Here is a 16,322-nt window from a genome sequence, read left to right as displayed (position 1 = left end):
AATTATGTCCCCACTGGATGCAACAAATGCCTCGTTTATAATGAGTTTTATTGGTTTTGTCTCATCGCACCGGGACACGGCATCACAGTATGTTAAGAGGCGTAACATTTCCGTCACACGCTTGAGGTATTCAGCCAATCACAACGCACTGGATAGCTGGCCAATCAGAGCACAACTCGCTTTTCAGACCGATGAGCTTTGTAAAAATCGACGCGTTTCAGAAAGGCGGGGCATAGAGGAGAAACAATAATGTACAGTATGTGGAAAATAATGTGTTTTTTGAACCTTAAACCGCATAAACACATTTCATTACACAAGATAATGTTATTTTTTAGCAACGTCATATGACCCCTTTAACAGATGCCTTTGAACTTAACTATACATTTATGCATGTGTAACTTTGCATATACCTACTTAGATTTTGCATATTTTTAAAAGAATAATTCTGGCTCTTAGGTTTGCTTGCTCAAAGCTGTTGCTTTGGATCAAAACATCTACTTTTTGTTTATTAATGCATTTATTAATTTATCAATAGTTTATTAATATATTGTATTAATAATTTATAAAATAATTGTGTTTATAATATACATAAATTAAAATTAAAGTTATGCTATCATATTAATATAATTTCATGATAATATAACAATTACACCAGCAAGTCCACCTCTGAATGGCTGAAGAAAAACAAAATGAAGACTTTGGAGTAGCCTAGTCAAAGTCCTGACCTGAATCCTTTGAGATGCTGTGGCATGACCTTAAATAATATAAAAAAATAAAATTATATTAATGATATCATATTAATATAAGAAGTACATTGGGGAAAAAATATTAAACTATTATTAAATTTATATTATTCATGTATAAGTTTGTTTCTATATTATATAAATAAGTGCTATGTTATACTCTTATTTATTAATATTGCAATGTATTATATTAACATTAAACATATAAATAAAAAAATTTATGTATACTATCATATATCATTTAATGTAAGAAGTACGTTATGTGGTGTAAGAATTATGAATAAAAAATGACAGTATATTTATTCTGTTTAAATGACTCTTAATGGCTCTCATCTTATTGTTTTAATACATGGCTCATGTTTTGAAATGCTGTGTTTGTGTGTGCAGCTTACGAATCCTCCACACCCCTGGCAGCCGCAGGGCCGGCGTGGCACGGGCGCTCTATCAGCACCTCTAAACTGCGGCTGGTGGAGTTCTCCTCCTTCCTGGAGCATCAACGGGACCCAGATTCAGTAAGTCAGCACACATACCCAGAACCACTGCAGAGACAGCGACAGAAGAGCAGCCTTGACCTGCTTTAGCAGCCGCAGTGCAGCTCCTCTAAAATACAGCTTCAGTACTGAAGAAGACCTACATGTTTTACACACAACAAGCACATTTTCGGCAGATCTGCAATTGTTATTACTTCATAAACATTATAAACTAATATATGTTACATTTATTTTAAAATATAATATTTATATATAAAAATAAATATACTATTTTGTATCTTTATATTAAATTAAAGTATATATAAGAAATAATATTACAGTAAATAATACAAAAATATGCATTTGTATTTATTTACTTTATTGCATAAATATAATTTTACGTGATGAATAAAAAAAAAATTAATCAGACTTATTAACAGCTTATGCTGTTTATACAAACTACTTTGAATTTAAATGAAAAGATCAGTTTTAGTAGTATTGCATGATTTTATTTGCATATTCTTGGTGTTGGTGAGAGATGACTGATTTTGCAGTTATCCTTGGATCATCGACCTTGTGTGATGCTTTAGAGAAATGCAAATCTACTGACACCAGCTGCAGGGCAGTTGGCTCTCATTAGAGATGGTCACGATGACCGAGGTCACATCCTGCGCTTTTCCTGATCCACTGATAATGATGGAAATCTACAGAAACTCAAATGTCCGGCAAAATCATTTCGTGTCATTTTCAGCTCAATTTAAACGAAGCGCTAAGCTAAAACAGATCTTGTCTTGTAAACTAGAAGAATCCAGAAGTGTAGCTTCTAAACATGCTTATTATGATCCAGTAGTCATCCAGAAGTGGGACTCACTCCCTTAAGTGTCTTCCGATCATCAGACCTATTTAAGCACTGATCTGACTACAGTCAAGAAAATGAAGACAAAACGGCATGTGTAGATTAAATGCGAGACCCTGGAAGAACTTCTCGTGACCTACAGGTTACCAAAATGCCTTGCCGTCCGTCTTAAAGCAGACCTGTGTAATCGATCATGTTGGCAGCATCTCTATGAAATGCTTGTTCCTCTGGTCTGGCGTGACAGCGGCTATTAATCTTGCGTTTGTAGCCATACGCAGAACGAGTTGCGTTCTCAATACAGTCACACAAACGTTCAGCTTTGGGGAAGAGGTTCAGAACGTACCTGAAATGCCTCACAAATACAATCTGAAACGCTTCATTTCTCACACAAACAACATTTGGGAATAGCACTGAACTCGTTGAAAACTATAAACTATAGTTAAAAACAAAAGCTTAAGCAGTTATTCTTTCGCAAAATATCTTAGTATTTTAGTTCATTTTCTATAGCCAGTAGTAATGTTGCCTTGATCTAATTATACATCTCTTTCTGCAGTACAACAAGCATCTATTTGTGCACATCAGCCAGACGAATCATTCGTACAGAGATGCGCTCCTGGAGACAGTGGACATACGTCAAATCTACGACAAATTTCCTGAGAAGAAGGGTGGGCTGAAGGAGCTGTTTGGAAAAGGACCTCAGCATGCCTTCTTCCTTGTCAAGTTCTGGGTGAGTCTTCAGCGTTTGACAGTTTGAGCAGCTGAGTCGTGGCATTGACCTGTGGTGCTCATGCAGTCATTCTCCAATCACATTTCCTTCTTTTCCCTGCACTTTTCCCCAGTTTTTCATAGTTTCTGTAATTTACACAATGGTGTTATTGCAATTTAGTGAGATATATTGTGAATATATTTATAAGTGATAAGGTTTATAATAATTCGTAATTTATTTTAGCAGTTTTGTACACATTTTATTTTCACTTTTGGGCTCTTTTAAAATAAATACTTAATATATAATATAAAAACTTTTCATATTAAAAGACAGCATTTTCAATACAAAAACTTTACATTTTAGTAACTAATTATTAATAGAGGTGCCTCTATTGAGTATTTTGGCTTTGGCTTAACAAAAAAATAAATCTAATATAAACTTTAATTTAAACATCATTAATGTTTATGATGGCTTTTATAAGTCTGGGATAAGGGTAATTCATATAATAATTCATAATTAATTTCTTCAATTTTTATACACATTTTCACTTTTGGCTCTTTTTGTAATGTAAATTTTAATACAATTTTAAATGTTAATAAAAATTTTATAATAAATTGAACATTAAATGATTTCATAGCCAGTATAAAACGTAAAAGTTTGATAACATTATAAATAGGAATGTTTTTTGAAGTATGTGCAATTTTGGGTTTATTTAAAAATATATAATAATGTTAAAATGTCATATTGATAATATTAACTATTCCTAATACCTCAAACACGCCTCGAAATAAACGGATTATTTTTTTAAATATTGTCAAATATAAAACTTTAAATATTGATAACTAATAATAGATCGTTGTTTCATTAAGTATGGGCAATTTTTAATTCATTAAAAAAATATTTTGATATTAAATATAAACTTTAAATTGTTATATGTATTTATCATTTTGAATTTATTAAAAAATATATTTTGATATTAAATATAAACTTTAAATTGTTATATGTATTTATCATTTTGAATTTATTAAAAAATATATTTTGATATTAAATATAAACTTTAAATTGTTATATGTATTTATCATTTTGAATTTATTAAAACAATTATTTTGATATTAAATATAAACTTTAAATTCATTAAGTCATTAAGAGTTTATCTTGAAGTTAGAGTTTATCTTGAAATAAACTCTAAAATTAACTTTAATTTAAATGTAAAAATTAATATTTTTTTAATGATGGCTGATCTGGGTAAAATCTATCCATAAAATACATTTGAAAAATAAACTTCTATGACGCAAAAGCGGCCAAAGTTGAAGAATCAGCCATATATCAGCATTATGTAGGTTTCTGCCACACTGTTGTAGATTTCAGCATCAGCTGTTGAAAAACAGTGTCCGTTGAGCACTAGTCACCTGCATCGGTTTGAACTGAGGCAGCTGAACTGGTTCAACACGTTCCTGTTTGATTAAAGTGCAGTGTTAAAGCCAGCAGTGGCGTATTTAATCCAGGGTGGTCTGAATGAGAAACAGTGTGCTGGATTTGATAGAGAGCCTTTATTTGAACACCTGCCGCTCTGAGCGACAGGTGCAAGCGCAGGAGCAGACCAGACCACCACATCCTGTACAGACTCATAGAAAGGACATTCAAACACCGCTCTCTGGAGGTTAACACTTATTACACTTTTGCATCAGATACTAGTTTTGGATGGTGGTCTGTGCTGGCCAGTAATCTTATTTTATAGCCTTGAAATCTCTTAAGACTGTGCAAAGAAAAAAAATTGTTTTTCAACAGTGTCTGATGATGTACTCGCTGTTTTAAAATAAACTTGCAAAAAAGTTTCATTAAATGCAGCTGTAAAAAAATAAATGAATAAAGACGCCAGTGATTCCAGGTGTCTGTGGCCTTGATGAATATCACAGGAGGCTCTATTCACAGCTTAAAGTGCCCAAAGAGTTTACTGTTAACATAAAGCACCTTTTATTTATTAGCATCTGACATATTCATTTGCTCAACTGTATGCAAACGAAGGGGTGGAATTCAACACATTTGCTTTTGTAAATGTTTTCTCTCCATCTGTTTATTCGTTTTATCTGATGTGTGCGCAGGCCGACCTCAACTGTAACATCCTGGAGGATTCTGGAGCATTCTACGGCGTGACCAGTCAGTACGAGAGCTCAGAGAACATGACCATTACCTGCTCGACAAAGGTCTGCTCCTTCGGGAAACAAGTGGTTGAAAAAGTTGAGGTGAGGAGTGGAAATAAAGCTTCTGTATAAAAAGATGTTTATAAACATTAAAATGTTGTCATATTGAAAATAAACTCAATTTACTATATATACACGTATTGTTTACTTATTTTACGCCATATTACTATTAATTTGCGTATAATTTTATTAACATTTACTTTTTCATTAACTCAATTTTTAAAGTTCATTTAATATTTAACATTTTCTTATATTGTAATTATTGTAATATTTAAAACCATATTCACAAAACATTTTTGAAATAAATATTTTTGTAACAATTTTTCTAGTATCTTTTTATTTTCAATACTGTAATATTTCAAATCTTTTTTAATGGTTCATATGTGTTTTTATATACAATTATATGTCATTTTATTTGCATATATGTAATGTTAAAGTTCATTTAATATATTAAGTATTATGCATTATATTTAATATAATTTAAATGTCTTTTTTTATAATAAAATGATTACATTTCACCACACAATATTAATATTATTATACTATACTATATTATTATTAATATATACACATGCGCATATATATGTACACATGCATTATATGTAATTTTGTATTTTTATATATATAATATGTAATATATTGTATAATATGTAATTGTATTTAATTTTAGATATGCATGTAATTATAAAATGTCAACCGCATTATTTAATATAACATTTTTTATTTAAAAAACTGGTAGACGGAGTATGCGCGGTTTGAGAACGGCCGTTTTGTGTACAAGATCAACCGGTCTCCCATGTGTGAATACATGATCAACTTTATCCATAAGCTCAAGCACCTGCCTGAGAAGTACATGATGAACAGCGTACTAGAAAACTTTACCATCCTACTGGTAGGTCCTACAATTCCCATGTCATTTGTAAATGCACATGTGTAAATAGGTGTTTATTTGTGAGTGTTCTTTGCATTTAAAGCTGAAGTAGGCCTATGTCATGTCATTTTCTGTTTAAAATCATATCCCAGATACAGAGACTGTGAGTAAAGCCATTCGTCGGTTAATTTTCGCGAAAACTATAAAGATTCTCTCAGCTGCGCTATGAAAATTCCCCCATTTGTTTTGAACGACCAGTCTAAACTCTGACTCGACCAATGGCGTGAGTTGGGGGCTGGTCCATCAATCACGTATTCGGAAAGCTGTTTTGAAAACAGATTTATTTTTGAAATTCCATTAGGTGGCACTATTGGCGCAAAAATGACATATTCAGCTTTCTGAAACACACATACACACACACACACGTTGTTTTTGAGAAACAAATATATCACCATTTGAATTACATGTGGCTTGTTTTGATGGAGTCAAAAAAAAAACATAAGTAATGCTTCTTACAATCACTAGGTGGCAGTACATTGTAAATAATGACACGCTACACTACCCTGTTTTCTTCAATGTGCTACCCTATTTTCCACGAATACTTTATTCCTTTTTACAATAAAATTGAATACATATTAAATAAACATCACAACATATTATATCAAATGTTAAAATTATTATTTATAATAATTATAAATTTAATTATGAAAATAATTATAAAATTATGAATATAATCACGTTATTATTATTATTACTACTATCTATATATACTATGTCATGTGTCACTGAACATTGAGCGCTGGACCAGCTAAAGAACACAAATATTGACAATGATTTGGTCAATAACTCATAAATGGACAATAATATATTACTTGGTCCATACTGTGATGCTGTGTCCGGCCGGAGCGACGAGACAAAACCAATAAAACCCATTATAAACGAGGCATTTGTTGCACACAGCGTCTTCACAACATGGCGGCGGCGGAGCCAGCAACAATAAAGTTACGCCTTCTTTCTTTGCGTGAACATTTGGGCGGTGTTATGCAAATCTTCCCACACAGTGACGTAGACATGTGGGGGCGTGTTTAAACGAGGCATTTTAGGAGGGCGTGGATGAGTCTTAACTTTTATAAAGAATATCTCTGGGTTTGAGACTTTAGTCTTTGCAACTTTAGGGATCTTATCTATTCACGAACAGCTTGTAACACTCCAAAGAGAAAGGAAAACTTGAAATCGCATCATATGACCCCTTTAAAAGAAAACAGACACAAAAAAAAATGTAATTAATTAAATAAAATTAATGGTTTAAAATGCTACAAGTTAATTTAGACATCACATTGTAATTCACACTGAATTTTTTTTAATTCATTTTCAATTTGCTAAAGATTAAATTTAACAGTAATATTACATTATTGTGTTTTTAAAGATTAACTTGTATCTTGTGTGTATACACACACACACACAGATTATTATAATTTATAATTATTATTATTATTATCAGTACTAACTACAGACATATGTTGACAGCTCTATGTTAGCACATAATATAGATTATATCTCAATATAATCCTGACGGCTTATTTCACCAGGACAGTAGTCTTTTGCCCTCTCTCATCTGGGGATATTACAGCTTAAATCTGCACTGACCGATGGGAAATCTGAACATCCGGTTATGCACAGCTGGATAAAACCAGTGTAGTGATTTACGTTATAGTCACTGACCTTTTTCAGACTAACAATAATAAACCTCCCTCTAGTGAACTACTTTACAGTCTGAATCTCATATTTTATCAAATGTACATTACGTCATGAATAGACGTAGGCTACTAGCAATTTAAACAACTAGTAACACCAATAATATTAACAAAGATTATAGGTTATATAATGTTTTATATATATTTGTTGAACTGTGTTCTTAGGACAAGGGTATTTTTTATAGTATGTTTGGCAAGTTATTTTCTCATTGGGACAAGTTGTCATTTGTTTTAAATGTTACATATTTATGCAGTTTAATTACAAGGTTCCCAAAAGTTTTTATCTGCCAAACCTCTTTGACCTGAATATTTACTTGAAAAACCTCTTGAAATTTTAAGTTAATATTTCACAACACATTTAACAACACATTCAGTGTTCACAGTTCTCTATTTGGTTAATTACATGCAGGTGAACTAAGAAAATATGTAACTGTTTTATTTTTTTATATCATTTATTTTAATTTGATATTTTTAGGATATATTAGCTTTTCATTCTCTGATGCTGCTTAATGCATGCGGGTAAACTAATAAAATGTCAGCTTTTTATTAAGTGTTATATTTCTTTTTTATAATTTCTTTGGAATTTGAAATTTTGTAATGTAATTATTAACTTTTTTCTCTGAATTTGGTTAATGACATGCAGGTAAACTAATAAAATGTCAAATTTTATAGCCTAGAATTTTGTATTTTTCATTTATTTTTAAATGAATACTCTATTTTACATTTTTATGAAGTAATTATTAACTTTTTGTGAACTCTCAACCCCCAGGGGTTGATGAATTTCAGTTTGGAAAACCTTGAATTACAACATTTGTTAGTCAAAATAAAGATTCAATATTTTTGTGTTAGTTTCAAAAATTACTTTGTGATTCATGGATGTTTTGTGTGTTTACATTGTGCTGAAACGTCGATACAGGCGGTTTAATGACAGGTTCCATAGCGACAACTTTCCCATATTCAGTCCTGTGACAACAAGCCCCGTTATTGGTCAACATATGTTCTGCGAAATCTATTTTTCCCCTGCGCAATAATGTCGGAAATGTTCAGATGCATTTTTGCTTACACAGAAATGCTTTCAAAAATAATGTAGTAAAATGGAGTGAAAAAGTGACCACTAGCCCCTATATTCACAGCATGTGTTTATGATCATCTGAGTGTATTATTATCTATTAAGAGTGAAGTTGGAGTTTAATGTCATGTGATGTTGGGACTCGATGGGGTGGTTCCTGAGTGCTCAGAACCACGCTGCTGTAGTTCAGAGACAAACACAACTCGGTGAAGAGCGCGCGGGGCGAGTCATCTCTCTAGTTTTACCGCGTGTAACATTTCCTGAATGTGAGAGTGGAAAGTAAAACAGGTTCCGGGGACTTCGATGTGAGTTATCATGGAACAAGAGGAGAGCAAAATCTCGGTGTGGGTATGCCGGGAGGAGAAACTGGTGTCCGGGCTGTCCAGACGCACCACCTGCGCGGACGTAGTGAAAGTGCTGCTGGAGGACCAGAACTTCCAGAAAGGCGCGATGCTCACCGGTACTCCGCAGTCGTACTGTATCGTGGAGAAATGGAGAGGTTTTGAGCGCATTCTGCCGAATAAAACCAAAATCCTGCGGTTGTGGAGCGCCTGGGGCGACGAGCAGGAGAACGTGCGCTTCGTCCTGGTCAGGAGCGACGCGTCGCTGCCCAACAGCGGACCGAGGAGCGCAGAGGCGCGGGTCGTGCTCAGCAAAGAGAGCCCTTGCACTACCAGAGCCACCATGCAGATTTCACAGGAAAAACAACGGAGGATTGTGCGGAAGGCTTTTAGAAAGCTGGACAAAATGAATAGGAAGAAAGAGGAGGCTTCGAGTGACAAATCATCGGCGGAGAAAATGGAAACGCTCGTACATCTCATAGTTTCGCAGGATCATACTCTCCGACAGCAGATACAGCGAATAAAAGAGCTGGATAATGAAATAGAAAGGTATGAATCAAAAGTTCACTTTGACAGAATGCAAATACACGGCGTAAACTACGTGCAAGACACTTATTTGCTCGACCAAGGCTTGGATACAGATTCCAGCGCGCATCCGGACGCGTCCTTTGCGCAGTTTGAGGAATACGCGGCACGCTGCGACCAAGTCATTCAACTTAAGGAGGAACTAGCCGAGAGGGAGGCTCTGATGGAGATACTTACAGGTGAAATACAAGAAGAACTCAACCACAGGTGGATGAGACGGCGACAGGAGCAGCTTTCCAACAAAGACGCGGAGAGCACTGGAGAAGAAACGGCTCTCAAGGTGACTTCGGTCCCTGAGGAGCCGGTCCCAGATGTTCCGGACCTCCTAACAGACAATGAACTCCAATTAGAGGAGGAGAGGATCAAAACACAACTGGATACGAGTTTATACATCGGGCTGCGCTTGAACACCGATCTGGAGACGGTGCAGAGCGACTTGGATATGAGTCAGGAGCTTTTGGACGCGAAGGAAAAGGACTTGAGGGAATTACTCGAAAAGGTTCACAGATTAGACGAGTTGGAAGGGACACAGGCGGATGACAGCAAAGATGAGGGAGAAACTGAACAAATGCCTTCCGTAGACAAAGACAATGTTTGGGTAGAGCAGGCGAGGGGACTGTCAAAAACATGCACCAATGATGATGATTCGGACACCGGACTGAGTTCAATGCACAGCCAGGAGTCGGATAACGCGCCTGTTTGCGAGTCACTTGTGTGACAGGACGCTGTGGAAATCGTAAAGGGCCTAGAATCGTGTATGTGGCTCCGCGGGAAGCATTCGAACCGGCGCGAACTCAGGGAAGATTTCGCCTCTATTGATTTCACGAATGTTCTCTCTTCATAAGAGAGGAACGCATGTAAATTATACCAATGTAGTGTTATGATCGCCTCACTCTCCAATTGCCTCACTTATACACACGGAGAATAGCTTGTAAGGTGCAGCTTATCAAATTATAACGAAATAACCAATGCATTGACTGTCCACTGTGTGCTGACTAATGTTGTAATACCAATACTATGTATTTGTTTTACGTAGCCTTATGTTTAAAAGCTAGAATTAGAGTTTGTGGGTTTCTAATATATATATATATATATATATATATATATATTCAAAATGTACATTGTTAAATACTAGCTTTTAAACATAAGGCTACGTAAAACAAATACATAGTATTGGTATTACAACATTAGTCAGCACACAGTGGACAGTCAATGCATTGGTTATTTCGTTATAATTTGATAAGCTGCACCTTACAAGCTATTCTCCGTGTGTATAAGTGAGGCAATTGGAGAGTGAGGCGATCATAACACTACATTGGTATAATTTACATGCGTTCCTCTCTTATGAAGAGAGAACATTCGTGAAATCAATAGAGGCGAAATCTTCCCTGAGTTCGCGCCGGTTCGAATGCTTCCCGCGGAGCCACATACACGATTCTAGGCCCTTTACGATTTCCACAGCGTCCTGTCACACAAGTGACTCGCAAACAGGCGCGTTATCCGACTCCTGGCTGTGCATTGAACTCAGTCCGGTGTCCGAATCATCATCATTGGTGCATGTTTTTGACAGTCCCCTCGCCTGCTCTACCCAAACATTGTCTTTGTCTACGGAAGGCATTTGTTCAGTTTCTCCCTCATCTTTGCTGTCATCCGCCTGTGTCCCTTCCAACTCGTCTAATCTGTGAACCTTTTCGAGTAATTCCCTCAAGTCCTTTTCCTTCGCGTCCAAAAGCTCCTGACTCATATCCAAGTCGCTCTGCACCGTCTCCAGATCGGTGTTCAAGCGCAGCCCGATGTATAAACTCGTATCCAGTTGTGTTTTGATCCTCTCCTCCTCTAATTGGAGTTCATTGTCTGTTAGGAGGTCCGGAACATCTGGGACCGGCTCCTCAGGGACCGAAGTCACCTTGAGAGCCGTTTCTTCTCCAGTGCTCTCCGCGTCTTTGTTGGAAAGCTGCTCCTGTCGCCGTCTCATCCACCTGTGGTTGAGTTCTTCTTGTATTTCACCTGTAAGTATCTCCATCAGAGCCTCCCTCTCGGCCAGTTCCTCCTGAAGTTGAATGACTTGGTCGCAGCGTGCCGCGTATTCCTCAAACTGCGCAAAGGACGCGTCCGGATGCGCGCTGGAATCTGTATCCAAGCCTTGGTCGAGCAAATAAGTGTCTTGCACGTAGTTTACGCCGTGTATTTGCATTCTGTCAAAGTGAACTTTTGATTCATACCTTTCTATTTCATTATCCAGCTCTTTTATTCGCTGTATCTGCTGTCGGAGAGTATGATCCTGCGAAACTATGAGATGTACGAGCGTTTCCATTTTCTCCGCCGATGATTTGTCACTCGAAGCTAAAATGATACAAATTAATACTAATATCAATAATAATAATAATAATAATAATAATAGATTGTATACAACATATATTATATTGCTTAACAACAACAACAATAATAAAAAATATTATTAATAATAATATTAGATTGTATGCAACATGTTGTTAACCAATATAATATGTTGTATACAATCTGATAATAATCTGTTATTAATGTTGTTGTATAATGTTTCACTTGATAATAATACAAAAAAATGAAAATTATAAAAATGAATACTAATATTAACAATAATTGCTAAGAAGAAATGTACTGTATGTAATAAAATGGTTGTAATAATTATTGTCACATAATATTATAATATTACTATATTTACTATATATATATATATATATATATATATATATATACTATGTCTATTGTGTTATTGTGTACTCTAAAAGTTGGAGAAAAAAACACATTTAAAATGTCTAATTTACAGTTATACACATTTAAAATGTCTAATTTACAGGCTTTTTTCTTCTGAGAAAACAAAGAAAAAATATTGATGACTCATCCTGCACTACACTACACTGAACTCAGATGTTCTCTAGAAACAAGTAGATAAAACATTATAATTATTGGCTGTGATGTACCTGAAGTCTATTGGCTATTTAAAAATAAAACAGGATGAGGCTTTCAATATGCCCTGGCCACACTTCCTTTTAAACAGGAAATATGTCAACAGAGGAAAGAAATCAGTGTAGCTGTATTTACATCACAAACATGAACCATGATTTGCTAGTCAGTTGCAGGTGGTATTAGGGGGTGGGGCATTCTGACTCTATTGAGCATCTGATTGGACAAAAATCTGTGTAGTGCAGGATGAGTCATCAGGATTTTTGGTCAGTTTTACCAGAAGAAAATCTTTTTTTTTCAACGTTTAGCATATAGAATTCCTCGTAGTTAAAACACATGGATTAAACCACAAAACTCTCATTTTGATTTAATGGGGTCTTGAGAATTATTTATTGTACAACATTTAGGCAGATAAAATATCTGCATTAAGCAACTATGTGCTAATCACTTCCATTTTCATCAGCGGACTAATTAGAACAATTTGCTATCAGCTTTTACTCGAGGAATCAATTTGTATAACCAGAAAACATCCTGAGCTGTAACTAAAGTTGTGGGAATGAAAAAGTGCGTGCGACGCACTGCTGTTTAGTCATACTTCTGAGGAGCTGATGCGTGAATCCCTGCTTGCTCACAGTAAAGAGGAAGACTAAAGCGATTTCAATGAGACTGCTCCAATTAAACTAAAAGCACAGTCTTCTAGACATACTTTGCTGTTGTCATTTCTGGTTACTTTTTTTTCTTTATACACATTCATTTTTTAGTCACAAGGGACCTTTTAGGATCAAATGATCATTTTGTCATTGACTAATCTCACTCAGTACATATGATTTCTCTATTGCAACTAGTAGCAAAATTATCAAGTGGAACACCCAAATATGTTTTTGAATGCTGTTGCAGCATTTAATCTCAATTTGTTGGGTAATTTATTCATTATATCATTATATGAATTATTGCTTCAAAATCAAACTTTAAAATTTTTTGCCTATGTAGCACAAACACATTATAAAACAAAGTCATATACTCACTTAAAACATGCCAGAAACTGTACATTTTACTCCAGCATGACCTCAGCATCATAAACAACACAGAGTTTCTTAGGTTTGGGCAGGGCATCCATCCAACGCAATGCAGCAGAGTCACTGAGTTCAGGGATTCTGTGGTGTATGAAGAGGATTTAAGAGTTAAGCCTTAAATGTGATGTTTTAAAACAGAGGAAGAAAAGGGAAAGAACCGCCCTCCCACTTCATTCTCAAATACGTTGAGTTTTAAGGGATGAATTATGACATTTGGAAAAGCCCTAATATGTCAACTTCCTCCGAATTTGCAGATAAAAGAAGCAATTGTATAAAAAAATGTTTTATGTTCCATCTCTACAAACTTTAAATATAAAAACTCAAATTAAAATGGAATAAAAGTCCTCTGTTTATGCTCTATGATTTATGCTCTAAAATAGAGCCATTTATTTGTTGATAAATAATTAGTCATTTAAAATAAGGCAAATCCATCAGAAGTCATATAAAAGGGGAAAATTCTGGGTCTGGTTTTCATGCTGGCAGCAGTGAGTTCTGTGATTAAAGTCGAAGAGGAGGAGGGGGACAGATGATAAAGCACCATTAATCTGGATTGGATTGAACCATTTCAAATAAACAACAGCTCTGACTGGTTTGGAAGAGATTCAAGAACAGCTGGACGAGCAGAGATGCACAGTGTGCCAATGTGGGACAAACAGCAGCCGTGTTGAATCAGGCGACACGCTGAGAATGACATTCAACAAAACCTTCAGGATTATTCTTGGAATCACAGGAACTGCTGTATTGTACAAATGTAGATCTAATGTTTGCCATTATTTATTGTCCTGTTTATCTGTGTAAAACAAAAGCAGGGGTTTTGTGACAATAAACCAGTGTGTTTATAGGTGCAGAGCCAACACAGACTCATTACACAAGCATAACTGAGTACAGTTTTGGCAGGATCAAAGACATGTCATTCAAAAAGTCCTCTAAGTACTTTAAATTACGTCTCACAAGGAGATAGTAATTCAAGAAAGTTCATTTCGAAGGGGCACATTCAATAACCGCTGTCATTCATTACAGGAAGTGATGCGTGAATGATTGACACATAAAAAAAAAATACCTCAAAGGCAAAAAAGTGTGTCAATTTTGGACTTAGCATCAAAGTCAATGCATGGAATGAGCTGTAATTGTTGTCTTAGATTCAGTTTAGATTACCACAGCGCAACAAACAAATTTGAACCTCTCAGGCTAGAATTAAACTGCCATTGTTAGCAGTATGTAGCATTTAACAAAGTAAAACAGGCTATGCAGCTTTTATTGTAAGGAATTATAATTCGGTTTTTTTTGTTAAGGAACTTTAGGTTACCAAAGCAACCATTACAAACAACCAAAACAAAACGCCTCTTTATTTGGTCCATCATACATACATAATATATACATACGTTTCCTCCGAGTAGGCAAGGGATGCTGTGTCATATTGGATGAGAAAAAAAAAATCACATTACAAAAATAAAACAATGATAATATTACAAAATATAACATTAAAAAGTGTATAAATCACTCGTGAATCAGGCTGAATGAACAATATAATGGCATTAATGGGAAGACTCATTTAAAAAAGTAAACAATTCAAACACTTAGTCTTAGATATAACCACTTTGTTACATCAAAATTAGACTTGAAATGGCCTGAAAACATGATCTGTGGGAGTTTTTAGTGAGTAAACAGCTTGGTCAAATTAAAAGTAAGTCTCTGTGTCTGTGACCAATATTTACTGAGTTTTGATGACTGATGAACCGAATAATTCAAAAATAGTTAAAAGTTAACTATTAAAAAGAATAGCTGAACATAAGTTCACAAAATATATTGTTTAAATTGTTACTGCCTTGAGTTATTATTTTAGAATAAATGTAAAATACTTAAAAACACTAACTTGATTAGATTCATATTGGCTTTAATAAATAGAATATTGATTACACTGTTAATGTAAAAATATAAAGTAGAATTTATGTATTTATTTTGCTTTTTCTGATAGTGTGCGTAATGTTTATTTGACCAAGAAAATGTGACTGGAGACAAGAAAACTTTGAGGATTTTAAATCATTAATTAAGGTAACCTGTATCTTGGAGCCTCTAACAATGCACGTACAAAGAAATCGTACAAAATCGACTGTACTATAGCTACATTTCTCAAGCAGAGCGGGGGGTATACTAAAAAGTGTTGCCATTTGCCATTTGTGTTGACGCCTAGTCTTTGTGCTGTGCGCATGCGCATTGTTTGCGGCGCAGGGAATCGGATGTGCAGTCAAAGGCCTTCCGGTACTGAGGCTCACACAACAGCACGAAAATGGCGCAGATCGCCAAAACACATGACGGTAAATTCATTTTTCAAAGTTTATTGAAGAATATATCAGATTTTATCGTCCATGTCTACATTGCAGTTGGGGTATCTGTTCTTTTCTAGTCCTAAGAAGTGGAATTAGCGAGAAAAAGTAGAATTAGGCCAGTTTGAGGCTGTGAATAGAATATGGCGTCTGATCGTTGAATTAAACCTAGTCGTGGCGCACATGAGAAATATCAACAAATATTATATCCGGAGTAAAACAATGATAATATTACAAAATATAACATTAAAAAGTGTATAAATCACTCGTTTTTCTAAAGAAACATTGTGCTACAGCGACACCAGCGAGTAAAGTTACAGCAGGACCCAGGAGTCCACGTCTCTCTCACCTCCCCTGAGCCCATTCAATTTTAACAGACCCCCTAA

General features: G+C 35.1%; 3 protein-coding genes across 3 annotated transcripts in view; 2 read left to right on the top strand and 1 right to left on the bottom strand.

The window, feature by feature from the left end:
* Nucleotides 1-5,959, top strand: part of LOC107701209 (transcriptional enhancer factor TEF-1-like) — a 36,810-nt gene extending 30,851 nt beyond the window's left edge. Inside the window, exons 8-12 of the mRNA XM_016503171.1 lie at nt 1,131-1,255; nt 2,623-2,796; nt 4,878-5,018; nt 5,716-5,868; nt 5,951-5,959. Of these exons, the coding sequence (XP_016358657.1) occupies nt 1,131-1,255; nt 2,623-2,796; nt 4,878-5,018; nt 5,716-5,868; nt 5,951-5,959 (602 nt within the window). The remainder of the gene's footprint in view (nt 1-1,130; nt 1,256-2,622; nt 2,797-4,877; nt 5,019-5,715; nt 5,869-5,950) is intronic.
* A 2,858-nt stretch (nt 5,960-8,817) lies between these two features.
* On the top strand, nt 8,818-10,660 carry LOC107701262 (ras association domain-containing protein 10-like). The gene has a single exon (XM_016503231.1). The coding sequence runs from the start codon at nt 8,986-8,988 to the stop codon at nt 10,312-10,314; it is 1,329 nt and encodes a 442-aa protein (XP_016358717.1). The 5' UTR covers nt 8,818-8,985; the 3' UTR covers nt 10,315-10,660.
* Nucleotides 10,661-10,759: 99 nt separating this feature from the next.
* The window catches only part of LOC107701199 (ras association domain-containing protein 10-like), a 12,981-nt gene continuing 7,418 nt past the window's right edge, over nt 10,760-16,322 (bottom strand). The window contains exon 2 of the mRNA XM_016503161.1: nt 10,760-11,939. Coding sequence (XP_016358647.1) covers nt 11,065-11,939 — 875 coding nt within the window. The 3' untranslated portion in view covers nt 10,760-11,064. The remainder of the gene's footprint in view (nt 11,940-16,322) is intronic.

The sequence above is a fragment of the Sinocyclocheilus anshuiensis genome, unplaced genomic scaffold (genome assembly GCF_001515605.1).
Source record: "Sinocyclocheilus anshuiensis isolate Anshui unplaced genomic scaffold, SAMN03320099.WGS_v1.1 scaffold1423, whole genome shotgun sequence".
NCBI classification, from domain to species: Eukaryota; Metazoa; Chordata; class Actinopteri; order Cypriniformes; family Cyprinidae; genus Sinocyclocheilus; species Sinocyclocheilus anshuiensis.
Note: the sequence above shows the minus strand (reverse complement) of the source record. Positions and strands in the feature narration are given on the sequence as shown.

What these genes read in the sequence shown, in the direction of transcription:
- LOC107701262 (XM_016503231.1), top strand. Translation starts at nt 8,986, where the DNA reads ATGGAACAAGAGGAGAGCAAAATCTCGGTGTGGGTATGCCGGGAGGAG.